This window comes from Panicum virgatum, chromosome 4K (genome assembly GCF_016808335.1).
Source record: "Panicum virgatum strain AP13 chromosome 4K, P.virgatum_v5, whole genome shotgun sequence".
Taxonomy (NCBI): Eukaryota; Viridiplantae; Streptophyta; class Magnoliopsida; order Poales; family Poaceae; genus Panicum; species Panicum virgatum.
In genome coordinates, this window is record NC_053139.1 from 9847660 (window position 1) to 9874936 (window position 27277).

At 48.4% G+C, this 27277-nt stretch overlaps 3 protein-coding genes across 13 annotated transcripts; 1 reads left to right on the plus strand and 2 right to left on the minus strand.

Moving 5' to 3' along the window:
* Positions 1-254: 254 nt before the first annotated feature.
* On the plus strand, positions 255-9268 carry LOC120703002 (alpha-mannosidase 2-like). Of its 9 annotated transcripts, none has more exons than XR_005686698.1 (6): positions 255-1020; positions 1097-1246; positions 2289-2321; positions 5234-8173; positions 8573-8684; positions 8896-9268. XR_005686698.1 is itself a non-coding variant. In XM_039987010.1 (5 exons), the coding sequence occupies exons 1-4, from the start codon at positions 403-405 to the stop codon at positions 7985-7987; spliced, it is 3555 nt and encodes a 1184-aa protein (XP_039842944.1). In that variant the 5' UTR covers positions 255-402; the 3' UTR covers positions 7988-8036; positions 8896-9264. The 9 variants fall into 9 exon arrangements, 1 of the variants encoding a protein (XP_039842944.1); XR_005686697.1 differs by having other exon boundaries at positions 8573-8640; positions 8896-9264; XR_005686700.1 differs by having other exon boundaries at positions 8580-8640; positions 8896-9264.
* Positions 9269-10862: 1594 nt separating this feature from the next.
* LOC120705036 (ureide permease 1-like) lies at positions 10863-13574 on the minus strand. 2 transcript variants are annotated; one of them, XM_039989575.1, is made up of 7 exons: positions 13215-13574; positions 12183-12321; positions 11936-12097; positions 11798-11830; positions 11591-11694; positions 11110-11484; positions 10863-11021 (listed from the first exon to the last, which is right to left on the minus strand). In XM_039989575.1, the coding sequence occupies exons 1-7, from the start codon at positions 13449-13451 to the stop codon at positions 10863-10865; spliced, it is 1209 nt and encodes a 402-aa protein (XP_039845509.1). In that variant the 5' UTR covers positions 13452-13574. The 2 variants fall into 2 exon arrangements, with proteins under 2 accessions (XP_039845509.1, XP_039845510.1); XM_039989576.1 differs by having other exon boundaries at positions 11591-11662; positions 11790-11841; positions 11926-12097.
* Positions 13575-17356: 3782 nt separating this feature from the next.
* Positions 17357-21544, minus strand: LOC120703003 (TORTIFOLIA1-like protein 5). Of its 2 annotated transcripts, none has more exons than XM_039987011.1 (5): positions 20546-21544; positions 20326-20449; positions 19525-20072; positions 18110-18501; positions 17357-17811 (listed from the first exon to the last, which is right to left on the minus strand). In XM_039987011.1, exons 1-5 carry the CDS (start codon positions 21323-21325, stop codon positions 17802-17804), a joined length of 1854 nt encoding a protein of 617 aa, XP_039842945.1. In that variant the 5' UTR covers positions 21326-21544; the 3' UTR covers positions 17357-17801. The 2 variants fall into 2 exon arrangements, with proteins under 2 accessions (XP_039842945.1, XP_039842946.1); XM_039987012.1 differs by having other exon boundaries at positions 17370-17811; positions 18105-18501.
* Between the last annotated feature and the right edge of the window lie 5733 nt (positions 21545-27277).

A 27277-nucleotide genomic window follows, 5' to 3' on the forward strand; every position in this document is an offset into this window, starting at 1 on the left:
TCGAATCCAAATACTGACAAAAATATCGGTGTCATTTACATCACTGTGCCGCGTACTCCATGCCATACATGTCCTGGAAAGTCCGTTCCCCCAACTTCAGCTACCATGAAAAATTGATCGATGGCTTGCAAGCTCCGCCAGCAGGAACAACAACCCCACCAACCAATTCACGGCTCCGCCACTGAATCGCTGGCCCACCCAGAACCCAAGGCCCCCATTCGTACGGGACGAGCTCTCCCACCCCGGCTCGCGAATCAAACGAAGCGCTCAAAAAATATCGCCGGTGCAGTTCCGGGCACGGGCGGAAAGGCGCACCCACTCGTCGAGACAAAGACGACCCCGCCCCCCCGTGCGCGAGGCCAGTCAGTCAGGCGAGGCCACTACCCCTCGCCCGCGGCGACGATGCCCTTCTTCTCCGGCGGCGGTGGGGGCCGCTCCGGCGCGCTCCTCCCCACCACCTCCAAGCCCAAGGCGCACCACCACCTCCGCTCCAAGTCCTCCCTCTCCGCGCCCGCCTCCTCCCGCCGCCGCGGGGGGGCCCACCCCGCCTCCTCCCCCTACTCCCGCCGCGCCCTCTGCCTCGCCGCGGCCGCCTTCGCCGCGCTCTTCGTCCTCGCCTTCCTCCGCCTCGGCTTCCCCTCCTCCTCCCGCCCCGCCGCGCGCGCGCCCCACGCCCGCCCCCGCGCGCGCCTCACCCGCAGGCCGGCCTTCCGCCTCCGCGACTCGGCCGCCGCAGAGGCCGCGGCGGCCGCCGTCGCCGCGCGGATCGGGCGTGAGGCGCCCGTCGACATCACCACGAGGGACCTCTACGACCGGATCCAGTTCCTCGACGCCGACGGCGGCGCGTGGAAGCAGGGGTGGGAGGTCAAGTACCGCGGCGACGAGTGGGACGGGGAGAAGCTCAAGGTCTTCGTCGCGCCGCACTCGCACAACGACCCCGGCTGGATCCGCACCGTCGAGGAGTACTACGACCGTCAGTCGCGCCACATCCTAGACACCATCGTCGAGTCCCTCTCCAAGGTTGCTGTCGAGATTTCCTTATGGCCTCTGGTCCTCTGCCCCTCTCGACGATCATCACGAGTCTGCTATGTTATAGGATTCGCGAAGGAAGTTCATATGGGAGGAGATGTCGTACTTGGAGAGGTGGTGGCGCGACGCCCCGCGGAAGAAGCAGGAGGCGTTCGCTAAGCTTGTCCGTGACGGGCAGCTTGAGATCGTCAGCGGCGGCTGGGTCATGAATGATGAGGTGAGAGTTAAGCAATTTTTTGTGGTTTAGATGGGGTTTAAGGAGTACACCGCAGTTTCTGTTTCCTTTCTTGTGCTTGTCACTGGCTAATTGGCATGCTATATTTCCATCACCTGTCTAGTCCATGGATGGAATGAGACTTCATTTCACGTTGATTACCTATTTTCCTAGTGATTAGGAATGAATTTGGGTTGTAGGACTAGGATGTTGTATCACTGTATTTCACTGTCTGTCCTTGTGCACATTGTGATCTCGAATCTTAGGACTCTGTATGCATTCAGTGCTGTTTCATATTTAGGCATGAATTGAGTATAGCTTCTTTTGGATTTGTAGCTCGTTGGTTTGCGTGCTTGTAGTTTCTATGCTTAGACCTTCTCCAATGATAAAAGTCAGCAGATATCTGTAAGTAGATTTAGAGCTAGTAGGTAGGTCTAAACAGTATTGAATGTTGTGCAGTGAGAGAGAAGCACATTGAAAGATGTTATAGACTAACTGTTAACTTCTCGCTAGCTATTCACCTTTGCTACTGTTCACGAAGTAAAAAACTATTTTTGCTAGCTTTAAGCTACTCCTTTGAAGGAGGCCTTAGGAGTTGATTCTGGGCTAGTCTGCTTGTAGGGTGTTGTGTATTTGTGACTCCTGTGCTACCCGTCCACCTCATACTTAGGAAATTTTACAGATTCTGTGGCAACTGAGCATGCATTTATGCCTATGTTGCTCTAGAATTTGAATATTAGTACACATGCTGAGGAGATTGAACCAACAGTTAAGACTGGCTAAATAGTTACAAGCATCACTCAATTTATTTTTCCATTTAGTGTGCTACTGCTGTGAGCCTGTGAGCTTCTTTCTATTCTTCAGCCATTCTTTGTTCTACAGATATGAACTTCTCCTTTGGAGATATGTTGATTATCCTGTTTATAACACTGTCATTTCTATCGTCCTGTATGTTGCTTTAATCTTTTGGGCCAAAGTATTTTCTCATATTATTTCTCTTTATTAAGAGGAAGCTACATTGAATTCCATTTTTTTCTCAATGCAGGCAAACTCCCACTACTTTGCCATCATAGAACAGGCAAGTATACACAAAGAGTGACTTTTTATATCTTTGCTCTTTACTAAATGTTGTTTTTATGACTATCTATAGCTGATGTGTAAATGAGGTGCATTCTTTATCCCTTTCTTATTTGACACTCCCCATATGAATGCACCATGTTGGAAAGCACATGGAACTGTAAATATCAAAGGAAAATACGCTAAGAGATTTGCTATAGACTCTGGTTTGATGCTATTTACTAGTATTATATTTTGCGCATGTTTTAAAAATGGGATCAAGTTTTCTGCAGTATTTTTCAAACTTGAGCAAGAGCACACCACAGATTGCGGGATAGTATAATCAAAAAACATAACTTCATACTCTTGGTTTGAGATGGCAACAGGATGACATATGGGAACTAGCTATGCTATTGCTTTTTCCCGAGTGTTTCATTGTGCAGTTTCGCGCATAGTGCATAATAACACTTATGAATGGTACAGGTTTGCTTATATTTGAATATACTAAATCTAAATAGCATTGGCCTGTGGGATGATGATACATACATGGCTAGGGATGCAAGTTATATATGTTTCGGGTCATTGGGTCGACCCAAAAAGTTGATAAAATGAACTAGAATGGTATTCTGCGTAAATAATTTGGGAGGAAAAATGAACTAGAGCGGTTAGTTGACCCAAAAAACACTATTGGGTACCCACTTGCATCCTAATATGGCCCATTGCATGAAATCCTCATTTCAGAACCTTTTAAATAAGGAAAAAGTCCATTTTTGACTATCCAACTATTGCCCGAGTTTGGTTTTGGCCATTGAACTCCAAAACCGGGTATCTTCGACCATCCAACTATCAAAACTGTTCATTTTTGGCCATCCGGCGGTTTTGCAGGGCGGTTTCGCTGACGTGGACGCCACGTGGAGGTGGGGCTCACTTGTCAGCCATCCTCTCTCCTCTTTCTTTCTTTTCTCCCCCCTCTCTCTCTCCTCTCTCCCGGTCCCTCTGCTCGGCGGCCCCCTGCTGCCTGCTGCCGCCGCCCCCGCCGCCCCCTGCTCGAGCAGTGCCGCCGCCCCTGCTGCTTGTGCTGCCTGCTGCTGCCGCCGCCCCTTGTTGCAGCAGGCGCCGCCGCCACGTACTACAGCCGGCGCCACCTGCTGCAGCCGCAGCAGCCGCCCCTTGCGGGCCCACCCTGCTGCAGTAACGGTGCTGGAGAGGAAGGAGGGAGCGGCGGTGGCGGCCGCCGGGGCAGGGGACGAAGGAGGGAGCGGCGGTGGCGGCCGCCGGGGTAGAGGAGGAAGAAGGGAGCGGCGCTGGGGGCCGCCGGGGCAGGGGGTGCGGCGGCGGTGGGGAGGAAGGAGGAAGCGGCGGGAGGGGGCCACCGGGGCAGGGGAGCTGCGGCGGTGGTGCCCAGGGAAGGTGCGAAGGGTGCGAGGATGAGCACCGCTGCTGGCTCGCATGCACGCCGCCGCGGACCACGCCTGCGACGCGGAGCACGCCTCGCCCGGCGCCCAGCCCCGGCCGCCGTGCCGGCTCCGCGCAGTTCCCGCTGCCCGATTCGCGCGGCCCCTGCACCGGCTGCTGCTCAAGCCCGCCGCCGCCCAGCTCCCTACCACCCCTGCTACGGCTCGCCGCCGTCCAGCTCCGCGCTGCCCCTGCACGGCTCGCCGTGGCCCAGCCACTGCCTACTGCTCCCTCGCCCTCACGCCTCACCGTGCGCGGCCGCGGCTTCCTGGCGGCGCCGCTCGCGCCGGTTGCCCGGCGTCAGGCTGCCGCGCGGCACCACAACGGCCTCGACGCCGGCTCACCGGCCGCCCTCCCGCTGGTCCCTGCTCCGCCCGCCGCCGGCCGTCTGAAGGGAGGAGAGAGATGAGAGAGGAGAGAAAGAGGGAGACAGAGAAGAGAGAGAGAGAGAGAGGAGAGAGAGAGAGAGAGAGAGAGAGAGAGAGTGGGGGTAGCACTGACAAGTGGGCCCCACCTCCACGTGGCGTCCACGTCAGCAAAACCGCCCTGCAAAACCGCCGGATGGCCAAAAGTGAACGGTTTTTGATAGTTGGATGGTCGAAGATACCCGGTTTTGGAGTTCAATGGCCAAAATCAAACTCGGACAATAGTTGGATGGTTAAAAATGGACTTTTTCCTTTAAATAAACCGCTTAGTGGATGGGTCTAATGATCTATATCATGGATTAGAAAAAAGAAACACAAACTCTTTAAATGCCTACCCCTTTGATGATAGTGAGACGTCAACTGGAGAATGCCATTCAATGTGTGAAAGATATGCGGGCCTTGGGTCTTATATCACCTCTATGCTGGGGTCTAAGCAGGCAATATTTCCTTTGATTTTTCCCCTTGTTTTTGTCGCGTGCGGGTGGGCATTGAGGGGCTGGGTTTGTTTCATTGCTCCTATATATTATCCAAGGAAGAGAGCACATATTTTTTTCCTTCCAAACTGGTGTGCCTGGGGGATTGTACCTGGGCCAATGGCTTGCACCTTACACCTCTTTGCCATTTATAATGGATACTACTGGTATTTGTCGTATTTACATATGGTCATTAGTCAATTTTTTATCTACTGAGACAAAATGTATTATTAAAGTTTTTATTTGAAAGGAAAATTTCAAAAGACCAATTTTATAGTCCTTAAAGAGTGAATGTTATTTTTCCTTGTAAGTTCCACAGTGGTGCTTGAACTTCTGGATTCAAGAAGAAATTGACCAATCCAACAAAGGGAGTAAATGCAGTGTATATCTCGTTGAAACCGGACTACATGCGATATGTATTTTTAATGCAAAATCAATATTTTAATTTTGCACTACAATGCCTGATTCGGTATTGATCCGTATGAGCAAAGTTGACATTTGTTGGATATGATTATAATGCATGACTTGGACAATTATTTGATTATGATAAAGTTTATTGACCTTTGTGATTTCTAAAACAGATGATGGAGGGGAACATGTGGCTCAATGATACTATTGGAGTTGTTCCTAAAAATTCTTGGTCAATCGACCCATTTGGTTATTCATCTACAATGGCTTATTTGCTTAGGAGAATGGGTTTCCATAACATGTTAATCCAGAGAACGCACTATGAGCTGAAAAAGGAGCTTGCAATGAAAAAGAATCTTGAATATTTGTGGAGGCAGAACTGGGATATTGAAGAAACAACTGACATCTTTGTTCATATGATGCCCTTCTATTCTTATGATATTCCACATACATGTGGACCTGAACCAGCTATCTGCTGCCAGTTTGATTTTGCTCGAATGCGTGGTTTCAGCTATGAATCCTGCCCATGGAGATTCGATCCTGTTGAGACAGATGCTGACAATGTGCAAGAGAGAGCAACGAAACTTCTAGATCAGTACAAGAAAAAGTCAACCCTGTACAGAACGAATACACTTCTCATTCCTTTGGGTGATGATTTCCGATATGTTAGTGTGGATGAAGCAGAAGTACAATTCCGTAATTACGAGAAGCTTTTTGATTACATAAACTCTAATCCCCATCTTAATGCTGAAGTCAAATTTGGTACCCTGGAGGATTACTTCTCCACACTGAGAGATGAAGCTGAAAAGATAAACTATTCACGCCCAGGTGAATTGGGTTCTGCTGAGTTGCAAGGTTTTCCAACACTTTCAGGAGATTTCTTTACATATGCTGATAGAAATCAGGATTACTGGAGTGGTTACTATGTGTCAAGGCCATTCTTCAAAGCTGTTGACCGTGTACTAGAACAAATGCTCCGTGCCTCAGAGATTCTGGGTTCATTTGTTCTAGGGTACTGTCAGAAGTTTCAGTGTGCTAAACTCCCCATCAGCTTCTCACACAAACTGACAGCAGCAAGGAGGAATTTGGCGCTTTTTCAGCATCATGATGGGGTAACTGGCACAGCTAAGGATCATGTTGTGGTGGACTATGGCACTAGAATGCACACTTCACTGCAAGATCTACAGTTATTTATGTCCAGGGCGGTTGAAGTGCTTTTAGGAGATTTCCATGATAGATCTGACCCTACATTGCTATCGCATTTTGAAACAGTGCAGGAACGTTCAAAGTATGATGTTCAGCCGGTGCATAGGGTTCTTGACCCTCATGAAGGGAAGGCACAATCGATTGTCTTTTTTAACCCATTAGAACAAACAAGGGATGAGATTGTTATGGTTGTTGTAAGTACTCTTGACGTTTCTGTTCTGAATTCAAACGGTTCCTGTTTGCAAAGTCAAGTTTCCCCAGAGTGGAAGTTTGTCAGCGATGAAAAGATATCCACAGGCCGGCACCGTCTTTATTGGAGGGCTTCTGTTCCTGCACTAGGTTTGGAGACCTACTATGTGGTTACTGGGCAGGATTGTGAAAAGGCTATTCCTGCTGTAGTAAAAACATTCACAGCTTCACAGCAATTTCCTTGCCCTGAACCTTATGTTTGTTCAAAGCTGGAAGGCAAAACAGTGGAGATGAAGAACTCTTATTACACTCTTTCTTTTGATGTAAGTCATGGCCTCCTTCAGACAGTAACTGGTCACAAGGATGGGGAACAAATTGTCATAGGTGAAGAAATTGGCATGTACAGAAGCCATGGAAGCGGGGCATACTTGTTCAAACCAATTGGTGAAGCTCATTCAATTGTCGAGGAAGGAGGACATTTCATCCTTACTGAAGGGCCATTGGTTCAAGAAGCCCATTCTCTTCCAAAAACTGAATGGCATAAGTCACCTCTCTCACATAGTACACGCATTTACGATTGTGGGGACTCTATACAGGATATGCTGATCGAGAAGGAATACCATGTTGAGCTTGTCGGCCATGTTTTTAATGATAAGGAACTGATTGTCAGGTACAAGACAAATATTGACAACCAAAGGATCTTCTATTCTGATCTAAATGGCTTTCAGATGAGTAGGAGGCAGACATATGATAAGATTCCTCTACAGGGAAATTATTACCCAATGCCATCACTTGCCTTCTTGCAGGATTCACTTGGTACTCGGTTTTCTGTACACTCCAAGCAGTCATTAGGGGCAGCAAGCTTGAAAAATGGATGGTTAGAGATTATGTTGGATCGTAGGCTGGTTCAGGATGATGGCCGTGGTCTGGGGCAGGGAGTAATGGACAACCGGCCCATGAATGTTATATTCCATCTCCTCAGGGAGTCCAATGTCTCAGCTTTGCCTAAAACCCACAGTTTGCTTACTCTTCAACCATCTCTCCTCTCGCACCGAGTTGGGGCGCATCTGAACTACCCAATGCATGCTTTCATGAGCAAAAAACCTCATGAAAAATCCTTCAAGCTGCCTCAACAGTCATTCACTCCATTAACTGCTTCTTTGCCCTGCGATGTACATATTGTGAACCTAAAGGTCCCTCAGCCCCTAAGATTTCCTCACGCTGAAGCAGCCAGCCAAAGATTTGCCATTCTGTTGCAGAGGAGAGGCTGGGACTCATCATATTGCAAAAGGGGTGGATTGCATTGTACAACAGTTGGGGAAGAACCAGTTAATCTGTTCTACATGTTCAAAGATCTCTCAGCTGTGAATGTGAAGGCGACTTCGCTGAATCTCTTACATGATGACCCTGAAATGCTAGGGTACCTTGAGCAGATTGGTGATGTTGCTCAGGAGGGAAATGTACTTATCTCACCAATGGAGATTCAGGCGTACAAGTTAGACCTACAGCTACCATCATTACAGGAAGAGTAGTTTGCCTACAACTTAAACTGAAGTCTGAAGATGGATCTTCTTGAAACAGGTGATAGTGGCAGCCAGATTGTGCTGGAACACATACAGTGCTGCATGTATATGTGTTCATACGTTGGTGATTGAACCTCTTGAACTTCCTGACCATTGCTGCTGAGGCATTTGGTTACAGCCTTTCTGTTGACGAAGGTGCATACATTTTTTCTTGGTTAATGCACAATGGTTTGGAAGATTTGCGGCACACTGAAGCATAGCTAATTCTTAGTATAGATTTGCGTCTGCTCACTACTTATAGTGTTGCTCCGGCCAATGCTAAGACAACAACTAGTACTGCTTGTTTTTGTACCTATATACAATGTAGCATTTTGGTAATTACTTTTTTGAATATTACTCCTCTTAATTTAAAAAAGAATATGAAGTATTTTTTTCATAATTTATAGTAGTATTTTTGGTAATATCCAGGCAGTATAATTTTACAATTTATAGTAGTATGCGCTTCTGTTAGATAAACTGGGGTGATTACTTCTTTGAATATTACCCTGATATTACTCCTCTTAATTTTAAAGAATTTCATGTAGTATTTTTCAGTATGTAGAGAAGTATTTTTGTACATAAGCCGCAAGCTAGAAGGAGTCCGGAGCAGATGCATCCACGGGGTGATTACTTCTTTGAATATTACTTTTACTTTTAAACATTTTTGGTAATTCCTTCCTTGAATATTAATTACTCCTCTTAGTTACACATAATCTTATGTAGTACTTTTCATAATTCAGAGTAGTATTTTGTTTGTATTCAGGTAGTAATTTCACAATTTAGAGTAGTATGTGCTTCACGAGTTATAGTATTATTTTTTTTACAGTTTTCATATTCGATAATTTAGACAGTACAATAAATATTTATTGGTAATGCAGGCTGTCAGGAGAGGCATACGGTTATCAGAGAGGCACTCCTGCGAGCAATGCTGCATCGGAACATGTCTTTGACAATGAGCTTGTGCGACAGCATGACCACATTGTGGCGAATGTTGTGGCATTGCCTCTGTTTTTTGTGTGATATGTGATCAGCCTCATGTAACATATTATTTTGAGTTTTAAAACATAAACAAGTCACATGTGTTTTTTAACATAAAAGCAAGTCTGATTCTTGGGGTGTTTTTTTCGGCTTTTTCTCTTGCGGTTGTATTTCTGCAAGAGTTAGTTTCGCTCATGTTAGACGTACAACATCAACTGGCAAAATCATGCCTGCATTGTTACTGTAACCGTAACTAAAAGTTTTTGTTACTTCTGTAGTCATGCCTTTGTTTTTTCAAGAGTAACATGGGACCTCTCATGTCCGCTCATTTTTAATGCCAAGACCTATTGAAGCAATAGAAATTTACTGACACACCAATCAAGAACAGCACGTATGCATAAAACAAGGGCGGGGGGACATGCGTGAGGGAGGAGGCCTAATACTTTTTACGCCCATCGAAATATCATCGCTATACAATTTGACACGTGACACCACATTTTGCCAAAAATACTAGGGGTAAATCTCCATGAAAAAACTTTTTACTCCTGCGCTACCTCACCGTTTCTAATCAATAAAATGGTCAACTAGGCACTAACCCAGGTCTAGACATAGAATATGGGAATCAATTTTTACTCCCGCATTACCTCAACACTCAACAGTGTAATTCTTAGTTGGTGGGTGTGGCCAATGCACCATCTTACGTGCTGAAATTTGATTGGTTCTCACAAAAGTTTGCACAGTACCCGTCACATCGAATTTTCGAACATACGCATGAAGTATTAAATACAGTTGAAAAAAATCAATTACATAGTCTAACTGATTAGTATGAGATGAATTTTTTAAACCTAATTAATTTATGAGTGAATATTATTTGTAAGTACCAACGAAATGTGATTCAGTACCAAAATCCAAATTTTTTACCAACTAAACACTGAGTGCCCTACAATAGGAATTTACTGCTAAAATCATAGCTGCCTAGTCAACTGGGCATTAACTCAGGTGAGACAGGAGTAAGGGAATCACTTTTCACTTCCTCGCTACCAAAATCTGACATAGAGCCAACATCCAAATGATTTTTACTGTCACACGTGCTGACGTGCCCCCTGTCTTTTCAATAAACCACGCACACAGGAGATACACCGGCCACTGGCCCACTAGACATAGCAGCTCAACCGTAACACCAGTCTCAGTGGAAATTTCATGGACATAGTTATCTAGACTGAGAACTAAGTAACTGTGCCAGATAAGTTTTATGGTGATGAAACTTTCCTCACATCCCATAAAATTTCATCATTCTCTCTCCTTACGATGTCAGCAAAAATGACGGTATTTAATGTTATAAAACTCTTCATAAAACTCCCATTGAAAATGACCTACAAGAGCAATCAGACGTCCCCAAACTTTTTTAACCGATGTGGCTACAGTGGTTAGGCTTCCCGAGAGCGCACTTTACTATTAAGAAAATCTCATTACGAGTTGTATTCTACCAGAATTCCCCGATCCTACTGGGACTAAACCCAAACTGGTCAGATCGAGTTGGGAAACCGATCAGATCAGGTTGCATTGCCGGATCAGCTATAAGGCCAAAACCGATCTAACCGGGTTGCTAAGCCGGATTGGCCCTGTGCCAAATTTGATCGCAAACTGAGCCCACCCTGACAATGATCCAAATTCAGATTATATCTTTTACCTTCAAGTGCTCTGATAGATCAAGGTCAAAACACCATGTCCTTATGAACACACAGAAGTTTGAATTAAACAACATAACAAGGTTTATTACATTAGACATTGCGTCATGTATCTTCTATGTTTAACCTTCATATATAGAGTATCCTGTGAAATTATTATGATGAACCAGAGGTGGTGCTCAAGCAGTCTTTCTATGGCCTGCTGAAGCCAAGAGAACCCCAATAGCGATGACAAACAAGGTCAGCATGCTGGTGAGCAAGAAATATGTCTTCCTCGATGACCTCCGGTACTCACCAAAAAGGATGATATCCCAAATGGTGCAGATGAGTGGCGACGCCTGCCAGACCATTTTCTATGTCATCTGGCAATCAAAACATAAATCATACAACATAGCACAATTGCAACTGAAACCTTGCAGAGATTGCCATAACAGCATCAGCTGTAGCAAATACAGCAGCTTGCCCACCCATGAATTGGAAATCGTTGCAAAATCCACATAGCAGGCTCGACAGAAGGGCCCAATGCCTCCCATTCCAGTCCCTGAGATATGCTTCCATGGTTGAAGCTGGCACACTGGCTATCGGCCGGTATAGAAGCCAGATGTTGACACAGACCGCGATCACAAAACCTGACAAATAAAAGTAGAAGAAGGCGGTGTAGACCACCAAATGGGGCACCCCTTTCTTCAACAAGTGCCACTGGTCATTGGTGGCAAGGTTAAATGCCGGCGAGAAGACGAAGAAACACAAGCCAGCAAATAATACAACTGCAAGGCCTCGAGTCGTGCTGGTACCTGCGGCCTGCATTATCACAAACATGTATTACAACCAATATCGCTGAAACTTACATCGAAGTCTTCAACATTAATTGAGGCTCCAGCATTCAAAATCAAAAGGTTATCATAACCTTGATTGATCGTCGTTTCTCTATCTGTGCAAGGAACTCTGCAGTGCCTGGTTTTGCCAGATTAGGAGCAGTGTTCTCATCACAACAGCCGTTTTTCTGTTCTTCTGAAAGGAAGAGGCGCATAGCTGAATATTATCAACAAGATTCTAAGCATATTATTCTCCTAGTTTGTTAAATATTCGACCAGATACCAATATATGTTGCTACCTTCAGCATCGCTGTCCTTGCTGATCTCCAAGTCTCTACTTATTCTGCAGCAAACAAATGACACTTCTGAACATTCCTGAAAAGTGTTCTAATAAAGTTATCTACGAGTAGAAAGGTTAAAAATTTACTGGTTGGCGCTGAAATCGACTCCTAAGCTGCTTAGTTTTTCCTTCTTATCCTTGGCGTTAGAAGAATGGAGTATAGAGCTGAGGACCACAGCAACCATGAAGCAAGCTACACCAGGGAAAAGAAACTCGGCTCTATTTATTCGCCCATCTAGGAAATAATTAACAGTTGTGCCTGTAAATCAAACAATTATTACTGAAAAAAGTGACCAGCGGCACAGAATGTAAAAAGCTTCAAAAAAAATTTTTCTTGGTCTTACCTAGATCAACAATCATACAACACACAATAATGTTCACTAGTGAAAGACCGACAAATGCCCATGCATATTGACAGATCATATTCCCAAGGCTGAGAGCAAGCCCACCAGCCATAGCAACTAGGACCGAAGGCCAGTTATCCTGGATCTGTAATGAATATATATAATATCCATAATTAGTTTTCAACCATATATATGTACAAAGCTTCTTACGCGACCAGTCCCAACCAACCCTTGTTCTGTATTTCGAAATCTTCTCTTCTTAATCAAATATGTGTCCAGGCACGGTCGCGAAAAAAAAGCGATCAGTCCTTGTATCGGAACATAAAAAAATGTAACACAAACCACAACGTAACCTAGGAATTGTGAAATGTTGCACATCCATAGTCCATCCATAAATGTACTTTGCCACAAAAGTTGGGAATCACTTAAATTAAAATCTATGTGCAAGGATAAAAATGACAGTTATTGATGCGCAGTTCTCCTGCGTGTTCAAGAAAAAAAGAATAAAAATGACAAAAAACTAGCAAAGAGTCAATAACGTGGTAGGTGATTGGAGAGTAGGAAAGAAAATCAGCAATCAGGGAATGGCCACCCCATAATATTACCATTAACTAGAGACCGGCTGACAAAGATTATGAAACTGTCCCTCCCCATATATAACAAAGAGTCAATAACGTGGTAGGTGATTGGAGAGTAGGAAAGAAAATCAGCAATCAGGGAATGGCCACCCCATAATATTACCATTAACTAGAGACCGGCTGACAAAGATTATGAAACTGTCCCTCCCCATATATAGGGATGCTGGCTCATATTATGGCATGTTTTATTTGAGACTGAACCCACAACCGGTCATGTACATACGAGGAAATCTGGAGAAAAAAACAGATCAATATCCGCTCTCATGGAGAATCGAACACAGGTCCCAAGGGCCAAGAGTAGGGTGCTACAACCACTAGGCCGCATGACCTTTTGCCTTTTTGCTAAGTGTGGGAATGTTGACCAATAGACTAAGCAATGTTGGTGAAGACGTACCTGGCTTAGCTGAGTGAAGAAATTCGGCATACCAACCTTGCCCGGTCCAATCTGCCCAAATGTAAAAGCAATCAACACAGCCACAAGAAAGTTGGCAATGGAGTAGTCCAAATATATGTGCTGAGGCAGACGGCCTCTACGCTCCATGAATGACATCGCAGGAGCAAAACTTCCACCACATAGGATAGCAAAAAGAATAAGGGCGATTGCACCACCTTTGTTTTCAACAATATACATGCTGACAAAAAACAGAAAATAAACTCCAAGTTCTGCTCTCTAGAAAGGGTTTCAATCTTGTTTTTCCCTGAAACATGAGGATTTAGTTGGTTTTTATAGCTGCAACCTCGCCCAAGGACGATGTGAACCTGTTGAAAATAACACACACTGACTAACGAAGAGTAGACAAAGAATAAGTTCAGGTACAATTTAAATGATTGTTGAATTGATCTCCTTCCTAATAAGCCCAACGGCCTATTAGGCCCTTAATCCGCGCCCTGATCGGAGGCGCCCAACCCAACACATGGTTGGTGGGCCCCCGTTGCGCTGCGCTATAAAGAGAGGTGGAGGCCGGCGGCACACAGTACGAGGTTCGCCGTGCGCCGCCTAACCCACCGAAAAACCCTAGCCCGATCTGAGGGTGCGCAGAAGCAACGGGAAGCCGCCGCCTCTGCACCACGCCAGACCTCGTCCTTGACTCCACTGGCGTCTCCACAGCCGCCGCCGCCATCGTCCTCGACTCGTCGCCGTTGGCATCGTCGTCCACGACAACGCCGCCGCGACCGTGAAGCTGCTGCGTCACTCGCTGCTGCCCTAGAGCAGATCTTCATCAGCAAACCAGAGATGGCCGCCGGATCGAGTTCAAGTGCTGGTGGTGATGGTCTCTCCCTCTGTGTACTCTATGTTCTAGATCTAGGACCCCTTTGTACTCATGAAAAGGAAAGAGAAAGGAAACACCCGCTCGATCCGTGCACTAGTCGATCCTAGAAGTCTAACAATGGTATCAATCACCTTGCTAGTGCATAGATCCAGTAAGGGAAAAGACGGCTTCGAACTCGAATCGAAAGACTCAGAGAAAGGAAAAAGCAAATCGATCTCGAATCGAAAAGATTTTCAAACCCTAACCCTAACCCTAGAGATGAAAGAGCACGGGACCTACCTGGTCCGCGCGCCACTGCCGCCGCCGGTGCGTGGGACGCGCTTGCGCCGCCACTCGCCGGACTTCACGGCACAGAGGAGCCGCCGGCTCGCCGCTCCGGGACGCAGGGGTCGCGCGCGCGGGGCTCGAGAGCATGGCTCCGTCCACGGCCGGCTCGACGGCGGCGCGCTCAACCTCCGGCGAGCGCGCACGCCGGCGAGCAAGCCGCGGTGGCGCCGCCCTGCCCGCTCCGCCCGCTCCGCCCGGCCACCATGGCCAGTGGTCGTCGCCGCCGTCTAGTGGAGAGAGAAATGGGAGGGGCGAATGACCTAGGGTTTGGGGGCACGCCGCGTCGTTGGGGTTTTGATCCCGCAAAAAGAGCGCCCAGCCGTCCGATCTTGATCGGCGGCGATGGACGGCTGGGAACGGCGGGCGGCGAACGGGCCAAAAGCGGCCCAAGAGGGCGAAAGGGGCGCGCCGCGGCGGGCTGAATTGGCAGCCCGTCCGTCGGCTGTTGGGCCGCGGGCCCAGGCGGGCGCGGATCGCTCAGATCCGGGCCGAAAGGCCGTTTGGGCCGCGAACACAGTCACGATTACCTTACGAATTTCATCTTTATTCAGAAGCATTTTCTTATTATTTTGTGCCGCCATTCCCCACAGTGACTGTGACCGGAGTCCCATCCGCCAACTCCGGTCACTGCTCCGCCATCCCGGACGCTGTGGCAGCACTGTGGGAACCTGCGACACGGTGTGAGACATGCTCGGCACAGCTCCCGTTACTATTCTGCCAACTCCTGCTGTCCGGACTCCACCTCACCACACCTACGGCCCCGGACCCGTCCCCTACTCGGGAAGGGATCCGGTGGCCGCGCAGTGTCCCCCAAGCAGGGATGCTCGGCATTAGCAGCCGGAGGCCCGGACCTCCCCCTCGAGGGGTCCGGGACCTCCACGTGACTCCCGGACCCCCTTAGCGCACGCGCTAGCGCTCCACCCAGAGGGGGCCCGGGACCGCCACGTGCCCCACTACCGCCGGCGCACATATATATGCAAGACCCTAGCCTGCAGGGCCCACGCAACGTCGTCATGCCACATCTGGAAGACGGTACACCCTACAGCGGCGACCACGCCGCCTGCTGGGGCTGTCGGCACGATCTTCGCAAGACCGAGGACGATGCCCAGGACGACTGCCACGCCCGACGCCATGCCCCACAGTGTACTTCCCACAGTGCTCGACCACTGCACCCCCCGCGATTCGGGGGAAAGACGACGACTTCCACGATCCCCTGCGCATGTACCCCGTCCCTCCTTGTGTCTATAAAAGGAGGATGCGAGCTTCCTTTGAGTGGGTCGCGCGATCGGACCATTTCGATAGAACGCAACACTCAGCACCACTGAGCACCCGATATTGGCACTCGCCTCAATCAACTTCTTCTAGCAGAGACTTGGGAGCCTCCATCCCTCTCTCGCCTCGCCTGTACCCCCTACTACAGGCACCTCCGGTGCAAGATAATACAGTGCCCTCGCACACCCCCTTGCTGGACGTACGCCCCGCGGCCGGAACCAGGATAAACCCGTGCGTTACTGTGTTGCCACTTGCATCAACATCTGTGACGAGGAAACACGCAGCATCATTACTAGTTGGGTCCGGGCCGCCGGGTCAGGACACTGACAGCTGGCGCGCTAGGTAGGGGCGCTGCGTGACATTTTCTCTTTTGTTCCCATTTGATCTCCAGGGATGGCGAGCAGATCCAACCCATTCCCCATGGGCGTCTCGGATCCGCTCCCAGCAGGATACGTGATCTGGTTCGGGAGCCTCGAGTTCAGAGCAACCGGCAACGGTTATCTCATGGAGCTCCTCTCGCCCAGACGCAACCCGGACACTCCGACTTCACCAGCCCGACGCAATAGGCGCTCGGGCCAGCACTGGCGACAAGCGCGCGTAGAGCGGCGCCGGGCGGCACGCCTCAGCTCCCCCACGTGGGTTGAGGTCGCCATGTCACGGCTTAGTGTCGCGGCCGACGGGGCCACCGCTTCGTCATCAACGGCAGGAAGTACACCCCTCGACGGGGTGGACGCTTCGACCCCGAGCACGACAGGGGCGAGTCACCGGAGCCACCGGGCACCCGGGTGTTCAGCCGGGAGATTCGAACCGCTCCTTTCCCCCCACGCTTTCGACAGCCCACCACCCTCGTCAAGTACTCGGGCGAGACCGATCCTGCAGTCTGGCTCAACGATTACCGCCTAGCATGCCAACTGGGCGGTGCGACGGAAGACGCAGTTATCATCCACAACCTCCCCCTTCACCTTGCTGACGCCACACGAACGTGGCTCGAGCACTTGCCCGCGGACCAGATCCACAACTGGGCCGACTTGGTCCAGATCTTCATGGGCAACTTCCAGGGCACGTACGTGCGCCCTGGGAACTCCTGGGACCTCAAAGGGTGTCGGCAGAAGCCCAATGAGTCTCTGCGCGACTATGTGCGGCGCTTCTCCAAGTAATGCACCGAGCTCCCTAGCATCACCCACGTCGAGGTCATCAACGACTTTCTCGAGGGCACGACGTGCAGGAACCTGGCGCACGAGATTGCGTGAAGCCGTCCCGCCAATACCAACAAGCTGTTCGACGCTGCCACCAACTACGCCGCCGACGAGGAGGCAGTTGGTGCCATTTTCGACAACAAGCCGAACAAACGTAAGGAAGATGTGCCCGCAGAGGGCGGCAACGCCAAGATCAACGCCCCCGCCAAGAAACAAAAGCGGGGGAAGAGAGGGAAGAAACAGGCCCCACCAATCCAGCGTGGATCGGGGCAGGCGGAAGACTCCGACGAGGCCTTCGTCGCCGCTCCGGACCGCAAAGGACCTCGAGGTGGAGGCGGCCTATTCGATGACATGGTCAAGATGCCGTGACTTTACCACAAGGGCTCGGTCAACCACACCGTCGAGCAGTGCGAAATATCTTGCATTTGTTGCAAGCTGTGGACCTTTTCCCTACTTTTATGATCTCAGCATGCCAAAGAAAAATTTTGTGACAACATCTTGCAAGCACATGACTGTATCCAAACTATTTACAAGCAGTACGAGATACATCCATGACTACTTGTCCTTGCAAGGAACTGCTCTGGAAGGAAACTGAACATAGAACTTTCTCATTGCTAAATGCTAAACTCCACATATGCATTCTACCCTCAAGTGAATCTCCACAAGCAATTTCATGTCCGTTGCATGATTATCCAGCTCGCGGTCAGGGTCTTTTGCTTTAGAGTTTAGGTTGTATATCAGGGGTCTGAAACCCAGGCGACTCATGAATAAAACCTCACAAATTTGTATAATCTCAGCTCTAAGCTTGGAGAAAAGAAAAAGGCTCTGAAAATGCTCCAACAGTGGGATCTTCAAACACTCCGCTGTCTTGCTAAGGCAAGTAGTTCTCACTTCACATGAACCTATTTGTTGCGCCTAACCCAACCTGAAGAAAACAGAAAGTGACAATTTAGTTGCAATTTGACTGAATAAGAAAATGTTATGACAAGGCCATGCAAATTCTATAATAAACATAGGTTGGTGCCACTGAGAAGAAATCCCCATCATAATAGGAAGATAGTATTAGGGTTGGGGCCATAATTAAATTCATTCTGATGTGCTAGAAAGGAACTTGCGATGCTACTGTCACTTTACAAGGCGTCCTTAAGAAATTTCATTGGTGTACCTAACAAATCTAATCACATTGATGACAGAGTTTATTGGTTTGGCTTGTATTACCTTACCTTGACATGTATTGAGCTGAGTCTCGTCTTCTCCCTTCCTGGATAATACTTGTGCTTCTTACAGAAGAAGTGTTTGGCCCTGCCAAGGGGTTGGTGACCAATCCGCCCCCCTGACCTCCAAACTTTTGCCTCTCCCACTTGTAAGAAGCTTTGCTCTCCTCAGAGTAGTTTGGTGCATCTGAGATGGAGTACCTCGAAGTGTATCTACCTCCATCATGTCTTCTCCAGAATTTCGGGCTCAGAATGCAGCATGCGTTGGTGTCAGGTTCGCTGTTAGGAATCCTTCCTGAAGAGGCAGCCAAATCACGGGATATCTCGTCCAATACCATCTCCAGCCCATTCACCCTCGTCTCCAAGGATCGTATCCCATTCTGGGAGCTCCCCATGAATTTCTGATGAGCAAAAGTAATAAAAGGGTCAGATGTGTTTTAGTTTACGAGTAACAGGAACAATTCAATGCTGAGCATGTTTTTGGAACATCACACATTAATTATTATCAAGATGTACAAATGTTAAATACCAAAAAATAAAATTGTTGCGCAGAACATATCGCCTATATGATATGTGATCATAACATTGGCTGATGCTTTGCAGATGCAGGCGGGCAATATCAATGTTCCTGATACAGTCGTATGGGTGACAAGAAGATACACTTAACATGATTTGGTGATTAATGCACTGCCGTATTGCTAGTGAGTGCTCTATTGCACTACTGCGGTCCAGGTTTTCCCCACACCATGTCACTGTCCAGACCTGAATGCATACTGATTTGACTGGTACTATCAGGAGCATTGAATGAATGTATGATTCATACCAAACGGTCAGTATTGCTGATTGGGTGTGTTTAGTTCACGAAAAGTTCACGAAAAAGTTGCTGTAGCTCATTTTATTTGGCCACTATTGTCCAACCATAGAGTAATTAGTCTCAAAAGATATGTCTCGTCATTTACAACCAAACTGTACAATTAGTTATATTTTTTAATTATATTTAATACTCCATGCATGTATAGTAAGATTCAATGTGATGTGTGTCAGTGAAAAATTTTAGGAACTTTTCGTGGAACTAAACAGCCAATTGAGGCAAAATAACACGTATTAAATATCCTGATGCAATAAGGATGAGACCTCCCTTCAATGCACAAATCTGTCCACGTTACACACACAAAAAAAGTCCAGTAGGTACTGGTAGATTCTTTTTTAACAGCGGGAATGAGTGAGCTTGCGCCCCAGTTTGCTTGGTGTAAAATTTTCCCATACAACAAGATCTTTCTAGGACATCTCATCTACTCATGCACATGGGAGATTCTTAAGAGAAAAAGGAAAGAAAAAAATAAGTTCAATTTAATACGAAGAATTAAGAGTTTCAACGAATTATTGCCGTTTGGTATGCAAGGTAACAAGGGATAATTAATTACCTGGAGAAGATTGAGCAAACTGGCCTGCTGATTCTCAATCTGAACCAGCTGCATCCTGATCTTCGACAGGTCCTCATCTTTGTGAGCTGATTGAAATTCCTCGGGCACATCCTGGGTCCCGGCAGTCTCTTCCAAATCACCATCCCCGTTGTACGGAACAACTCTAGATCCAGGCTTGGGACCAACCAACTTCTTGTAACCCTTCTCACCAGTCTTCTGAAACAGCACCCTCCGTGCTTCAAGCCTCTCCCTGACATTGCCTTCTTTCAAGAGCTTCTCCTCGGTCACCGTTTTGATTGGTGTTGCATCCGGAGCGACAGTTACATCAACCTTGTCCTCATAGTTCTTGGCTTGGTCTGCATTGGGGCGCGACGGAGGCAAAATTTTCTTGCTTATGGTGGAAGAAGGGCTTGCTTTTCTGTTGCTGGCATTGTGTAATGCATCCGGTGGAGGCTGCCTGCTAGTCGGCCACGAGTTTCTCCTTGAAATTGAAGGGGCAGAGTTGGAGCCCATGGAATCAGTGGGGTATCGGCCATCACTTACAGTCTCTGTTCAATTATATAATCCATAATGTTAGGAAAGAACATGACAAATAAATCCACCAAATGTATGAATGGCAATTGTGCATTTCTAAAAGACCTTCACAAACCAAAATAATTTTTCAGTAAAAAATGTATATCGTTCATTATGTTCTGATAAGCACGGATATTTCTGTCTTTTAGCAAGAAGGTTAATTATAAGTGGAATATATGCAGTCCAACCCCCAAACCAAGCATAGAACCTCAAGAATAGCCACATCACCTGAGAGAGAAGATCTAGCCTGGGACGATGGTGGCACGTCGGAGGAGCAGACCTCCTCATCCATGTCTGGGATCTCTTTCCACGCCTCGATCATCCGATTCATGGACTCACGCACAATTTTTACCTGCATTGTACCAAGAAAGTGTCAAAAAAAAGTCAAGAAGCCGCAGATCTACGAGGATACCGCGGTCAAGATCCCAACTTTAACTATGCGACCGACCTTATCAAATCTCTTGGCTTCGAATACGGTAATGCAGGAAGATTTGTGGGAGATGAGGTCGTCTCCGTGCTCGAGGGCCAACAACGCGAGCGCCTCGGCGGCAGCCTTCCTCGCGGCCCAGTCATCGCCGGTGAGCGCGTCGCGAAGGCTGGGCACAGCGGTGGACGCAGCTCCGCCGCCGGATGCTGCCGAGGCAGTGCCGATGAGGGAGATGAGCGCCGGCTTGGCCTTGAACGCGGCGCTGCGAAGGAGCTTGAGAAGGCGCGGGAGGAGCGCCCGGAGGTAGGTGGCGAGGTCGTCGGTGGGCTCGGAGGCCTCGACGGCCGCGGCCGCGGCGAGCGCGGCGGCCAGCTGCGCGCACTGGTCCTGCTCGTGGAGCAGCGCGTCGGTGAGCGGGCCGAGCGCCGCGGGCGGGGACTGCGCGGCCCCCGCCGCGGCGCGCGCCGCGTCGACGAGCGCGGCGCGCACGGAGGAGTCCGGGTCCCTGACGCGCCGCAGCGCGGCGGCCACGAGCCTGGGCACGAGCGGCGCGACGGCGTCCCGCGGGTGCTCGCCGGCGACGAGCGCGAGCAGCCGGAGCGAGTGCCGGCGCAGCGGCGTCCTGTCGGTGGGCCGCGCGTCCGACACCGCTGCCACGAACACCGGCAGCTCGTCGGCGTCCAGCTCGCGCGCGATCGCGTCCAGCTCCGCGGCCGCCATCGCCTCCGTGTCGCGGTCCGAGAGCCGCAGCAGGCAGCGGTTCACCCGCTGCTTCATGGGCTCCCTCGGCGCGGGGCCCATGGCACCCAGTGTAGCTTCACTGCTCCGGGAGAGGCGGCGCCGGCGGGCGGTACCCGAGCCGTCGTGGGCTCGGTGCAGAAGGTGGGTGGAGGAAGGTGGCGAGGACTCCGGGGAGGCAGGCGGCGAGTGGGGGACGGTGGCGTGGCGGGTACTAATAGCTCGAGGAGATGGCGGGTGGGAGAGGAGGGAGGCCACAAGCCCACAGGGACAGGGAAGGGGAAGATGAGATCTTGGAGCGCCGCGCATTTATTAATAGCCTTTTTTGGCAGTATTTCGATGCCATTTTCAAAATTGTGATGTTTTTTGGCATCTTTGTACTTGTACACACCCATTGGTGCTCACCATTTCTGGAGATGTGTTGGTGAATTCTTGGCAGGTTGGTTGGTGGTTTGGTTTGGTGAGTGGTGAAAATGAATATGTATGAGAGCAGAAGCTGGCATCCAACTATCCAAGGTTGGTGATTTTCCTTGGAATTTTTTTGGTAGGCAGATGTAATTGGGCATTTCGTTTATCTGAAGTAATTTTATGGCATGTCATTTTATTGGAGGAAGTAATGACAATACAAAAGGTGTCACCAGTTATTAGGCTACTAGAATGGTTGGATTGTACAACCAGCTAATGATAAAGTTTTCATGACGATAACAAAGAGAGAAAACTTTCCTGGTAAGAAAAGGGCGTTAGTCAAAAAAAAAAGAAGCTTCTCATCAATGTTCATCCGATCTTTTTTATTTTATTTTTGAAAAAGAAGTTTTCATTCAACATTTCTCAACAAATCGTTTAAGCAGCTCCTTTTGAGGACTATGTTAGAGGAAAATTGGCAGGAACACGATAACAGTAAATAAATAAATAAAAATTACCACCGTCCAATGGATGAATATCCTAGAAATCGCACTGCACGCCATCGCTGATGTAACGGTGCATCGAGATCGAAGAGCATGTGAGTATAAATTCCAAACTTTATCCACAATTCCAACTCTAATACACTGCTCCATCTTGTCCCTAAGCTGCCGCGTCCTTCTGATCAGCCAATCTGTCAAGCCAGTTTGATTTCCTAGAAAATTCAGGCACACCAGCGACACATTCAAGATGCACTGTGTGATCTGACATGACCAATGGGAGAGCCCTAATTCCATGGGCCGACATGAACCTCCAAATCTCATCAACCTTTCTCTATTCCTCTGCCGGGTGTCAATCCAGTCGGAGAAACAGTGTGCGTGGTTACAAGTGTTTTTGACAGATTTGCACATGGACTGCCATGTGATCGGGGTCATCAGGCTTTGTTTTTGCGTGGTTCCCTCGGTGGGGGTGACGTGTTTGTTTATCACCGGGTGATTGTTGCTTCCACCAGAAAAAATCAACCGCTCCAACGAGGCCCAGGGAAACTACATGGCTGACATTGCCTTTGCATCAGCAATTTCTCTTGTTTCTGTAAAAAAAATATGGGAGATTCTTTTTAGAATTTTTTTAGAATATGTTGGGAGATGCTGTGTGGTGTGCTGTCAGTGCTCAGCACAGTGCTGCACCAGCTTTCAGTTCGTTTTCATTTGATACGGTCAATATACACATTACATGTGTCACGCAGCAAATCTTGCTGATTCTTGAAGAGCCGGGAGAAGAGTTTCTTTTCCGCCCCCCAAAGATCTCGCCAAGTGCAACAAGTGTCACTTATGAGATGTGATCCAAAGTGAAAAAAAATGGGGCAACAACTTTACCTAGTCCAAAGTGCAATTTACCTAGGTTGTAATTTTTATGTTATAGAAAATATATTACGGCATTTTAATTTTGATATCAAAATTATTCTTTGAAACATCTGAAATAGCACTTTGTAAACCGAACAAAGTATGTGGCTGCGACTACAAAGTAGAAACAGTGGAGCACCAGCTTTCGTTGTATGTTAGTAATTTTTTTAATAAAAATATTTGGCCCGGTCAAGCATTATTAGTAGGGCACATGGTTCTAAATCTACATTGGCACTGAGTAGCTAGCAATTAGCAGTACAGAGCACAGGACATATTAGACTAGTGTTTGATGATTAAGCTAGCACATATACTAATCAAATATCCATGTGAGTTCGAGCCGGAGACTTGTGGTGCATAGAATAACATCACAAAAACCCAGTTGGAATAAACAAGAAGAAAAAAACAGAGAAAAAGACTATTGTGGAAAAAGAAAATGCCAACTACTTTGTAGCTAGAGCATCCCTACCAAAACGATGATTGATCTAGACGTCGCAACACGAGCAGGTTAGACACGATTATCGAAATGTTCTTCGATCGCGGCTTGAGATCAACACTTGATCATCACTGGCTAGGACCCCAAGAGTGGCCACAGTAGCAGGTGAGGATGGGCAGCTTCTTCTTACCAATCGGGAAAAAAAGGGTATATTCGTCCATTTCTGGATAAACGCTAGAACAAAGTCTCAGCCGGTTTTGAAAAATCGTCTTGTTAGATGGCTTATCAATTTGTGGGGAAGGGACATGTCGGGAATACATATGAAGTTGCGGGAAGTAAACCAGGAATTTGGTGCGATATAAACTTGTCGTTGAGAACGATTTATCACCGCAATCGCGTGCTAGATTGGATGTTTTCTATCAGAGAGCCCCAGCTGAGCACGACCATTGTCGATTAATTTTTTTATGTTCGTGTGCGGTGCCCAGGTCATGTTTCAGCCCTCCATTGATGAAACAGAGCGCGGTGCACAGGTCATGCTTCAGCCCTCCATTGATGAAACAGAGATCTCTCTCTTAGGAGTAGTAATGACTAATTTTCGAATTTTTGAAGTTTGTTACTTTTTATCAGCTTTATAAACTTCAGCGTTGCAGCTTTAAACATGTAGCTTGCAGTTCTCGCACTGTTTAAAATTTAGGAAACTGCTTTTTGTCCCCTCCAGTGTAGGGGTGGTAATGGGCCATGGCCCTAATGGCCTCTTCACAGCCCAATAAAGTCCTTAAAATTTTTAGTTCAAAAATACATATGTTTAGAGCCCGGCCCTTTCAGGACCCGATTCTTAGATTTTCTAGTTCAAAATATTGGGCCCTTTACCACCCCTGCTCCAGTGACATGTGGTTGTTTTCCTGACATTTTTTGGATCAACTGGGCAAAAAGATTTGCCTGGTTTGCCGCCACATACACGGATACATATACACCACACCACCGTCAGTTTTCAAATTTCAACAGAGGACTCTGTGTGCCCGAGTAAACTAGACAGGCAAGCTGATTCGCCGGAACACGTACTGCTCGCAAAGATCCTGCCAAAGCTACACATCCGCGGGGGAAGGAAAAAAAAACATCACAGCTGAGGCAATCACAAGCCTGCCTGCCTGCCTGCCTGCCTGCCCGAGCAGTGTTCATCCAACAACCATGACGCCCCGTTCCCCGGCCAGCCGCCGTCGAGCATGTGCCGCTCGCCTGGCCGCCGCGGGGCCCCGGGACACCTGTTGGCCAGCGGCCGCAACCGTACAAAACGAGCCCCCGTTTCTCTACCCCACGGGCCACGGCCAGCCGCTCGCCGCCGCCTGGCAAGCCGAGACCATCGGGCGATCCCTCCGTGCGCGCCACGGCCGCTCCGGTTCACGTGAAACCACGGGTGACGGACGGGTGGTCGCGTCGCGTGCCCGCGCGGCCGGTTCGGCGGAGGCCGGCGCGGCGCCCGCGTCCTGCCTCGCCGAATCCAGGCCAGCGCGGTCGCGGGCGCGCCGACGGGACGAGGACGAGCCCCGCCCCCGTGAGCGTGGCGTTGTGAGCGGTCCCTCTGGTTTGTTGCCATCGCACGCGACGGCACGATCTCCGGCAGAGGGTTGGGCAGTTGCTTCTCGCGCGACCAAAGTTGGCTAGAATGGTTGCGACTTGCGAGGACAGGGTTGCCTGATTAAATTTGCTGGGTCACGCATTGCCAGACCAGCTGCATACACGGGTTACGGGTACCCTTAAGACTCTCTCAAGTACTTTGTAGTAGCTTAGTTAGCTAGGTGATCACGGGATTTGTACTTGTCCGATGTTCTTGACCAACCAAGCCACGGCGCTTCGCCGGCCGGCCGGCCGTCGTCAAGGGCATGTGCGCTCGACGTACGCCGCGCGCTCGTCTAGCTAGTTTTCCTGGCTAGCTAGCTAGCGCCCGCGAGTCCGCGACGCCGTCGTGCGCCCGCCCGCGGCCGCTCCTCTCCCTCTTCCCTTCACGTGAGAACCGAAGCAAAACCACGGGCTCGCGCGCGGCCGGGTTCGGCGGAGGCGGCCTCGGGCGGGCGGCGCGGACGGGACAAAAACGACGCGGCGGTCGGCATGGGCAGCCGGCCGGACGGGCCGTGCGCGTCGCGTCCTCGGCGCTCCGTACTCCGTCCTCGCTTTGTTTGTGCAATCCAGCCCAAGCCAGGTGCCCAGCAGCTCTGGTCAGTGGCCACGCCGAGGAGGAGGAGATTCGTTCGTACTGCGGGGCGTGGTGGAGCGAGCCATCTCGATCTCTGGTTCCGAGTGTGCCCGTTGACGCGTGCACACAAAAGGATAGAGTTTCTTCGGCTTTAGGGCACGGGGCACGTACGGACGGTCCGGCGGACTCCTATCTGTGATGGTTTTTATATGCAGACAGGCACTTCCACAGCTCGCACTCGTGGATGTTGGAGCATACTACTATTTGCTCGCATTATTCAGCAAACTCATACGGGAAGCCGGTCTGGATTTACCGTAAAGCTCTGTTTGGAAGGCTTGTAATTATTTTTAATTGCAAATGGCTCAGGTGGCGAAAGGATTGTAGCCTAGTGGTTACAAAAATTTCACCAATAGCACCTCAGGCGACGTTCTCGTAGACAACGAGACGTCTGTGGTTACTTCGTTAATCTCGAGAATTTGAGAATTGTGAGTGTTTGAGTTGTAATGGGTACTATTTCTAAGTGCCTAAGCAAAAATATTGTTTCCTTGAAATTTTCTGTTTGGCTACCCAGTTCCTTTCCTTCTCAATGGAAAGAAACGGAAACAAACGATCAAAGGCAGGATCAGAGCATCGTGCTGCAAAATGCATTATATGAACTCAAAACATTATGTGAACTCAGCTGCAGAAGGATCAGAGATTTAGAGCGGAGCACTGCAAATGTACAATTCATGTTTGTAGTCCAACTACTGGTCCCCTCAGGAGCTCGATGGAAGTCCTCTATGGATGTGACCGTCGTGGTAGAACTCGCCTCTAGGATCCAAGATCTTGTTCAAAATGAATCCGGCGAGCTGCTCGCACACGACATTGATCCGATCAGTAGAATAACATTCATCCCCCATTTGAGACATCTATCATTTAAGAAAAAATGATTAACATCATGTGCGTTAGTACAATTATGAAAATATACTAGTGAACGGTTTGGACGTACTCTCGTGTCTTCACCAGTAGCCTTCCCGCATGGAGTCATGATGTGCAAGTAGTTGCATACGTAGTACCCACACCAATCAGTTCCTTGTTGGTGTCTCGCACACTTAAGGAGAAACAAATAAATTACTCAATTTAGAACAATTTGAGATTATATACTTAACTAGACAAATCTTTATGAATCAACATACCGGATAATCCATATTAACGTTCAGTTCGGGCCTCCATTGACCACGTCCTTTGTTATTTTTCACAAATTTTTTCCAAACCCTGCGCTCAAAGTTAAGTTTGATATTCAGAAATTGTTATTAACAGAAAAAGGATTTGATTGTGCAAACTGAACTTACCTGTTCAAGGGGTATAGGATATGTTGGATTGCGGACTTTGGATTTCTCATTGAGTCAAAGACTATAAGATTGCCGGTCTCTACGGAAAGTACGAGTAAAATCCAATGATAACCGCATATATAGATAGGATATATACATACATGCATTAGACGACTTAGTATTTATTTAGTAATATAACAGAGGATTGAGTCGACCAAGGCTTACTCAAAATTGTATGGTATGAATATATATGATTTGTAATTTTGCCTAGTCAACGAA

Bases quoted from the DNA above. Each gene is read 5' to 3' on its own strand.
- LOC120703003 (XM_039987011.1), bottom strand. From the start codon at position 21,325: ATGGGCCCCGCGCCGAGGGAGCCCATGAAGCAGCGGGTGAACCGCTGC. The intron at 20,450-20,545 runs GTCGGTCGCATA...GGTACAATGCAG, and splicing joins AAGCCAAGAGATTTGATAAG to GTAAAAATTGTGCGTGAGTC. The intron at 20,073-20,325 runs GTGATGTGGCTA...ATAATTGAACAG, and splicing joins GGCTAGATCTTCTCTCTCAG to AGACTGTAAGTGATGGCCGA.
- LOC120705036 (XM_039989575.1), bottom strand. From the start codon at position 13,451: ATGTATATTGTTGAAAACAAAGGTGGTGCAATCGCCCTTATTCTTTTT. The intron at 11,695-11,797 runs GTAGCAACATAT...TCTTCCTTTCAG, and splicing joins CAAGGACAGCGATGCTGAAG to AAGAACAGAAAAACGGCTGT. The intron at 11,485-11,590 runs GTTATGATAACC...GTGATAATGCAG, and splicing joins AGAAACGACGATCAATCAAG to GCCGCAGGTACCAGCACGAC.
- LOC120703002 (XM_039987010.1), top strand. From the start codon at position 403: ATGCCCTTCTTCTCCGGCGGCGGTGGGGGCCGCTCCGGCGCGCTCCTC. The intron at 1,247-2,288 runs GTGAGAGTTAAG...TTCTCAATGCAG, and splicing joins GCTGGGTCATGAATGATGAG to GCAAACTCCCACTACTTTGC. The intron at 2,322-5,233 runs GCAAGTATACAC...TTTCTAAAACAG, and splicing joins ACTTTGCCATCATAGAACAG to ATGATGGAGGGGAACATGTG.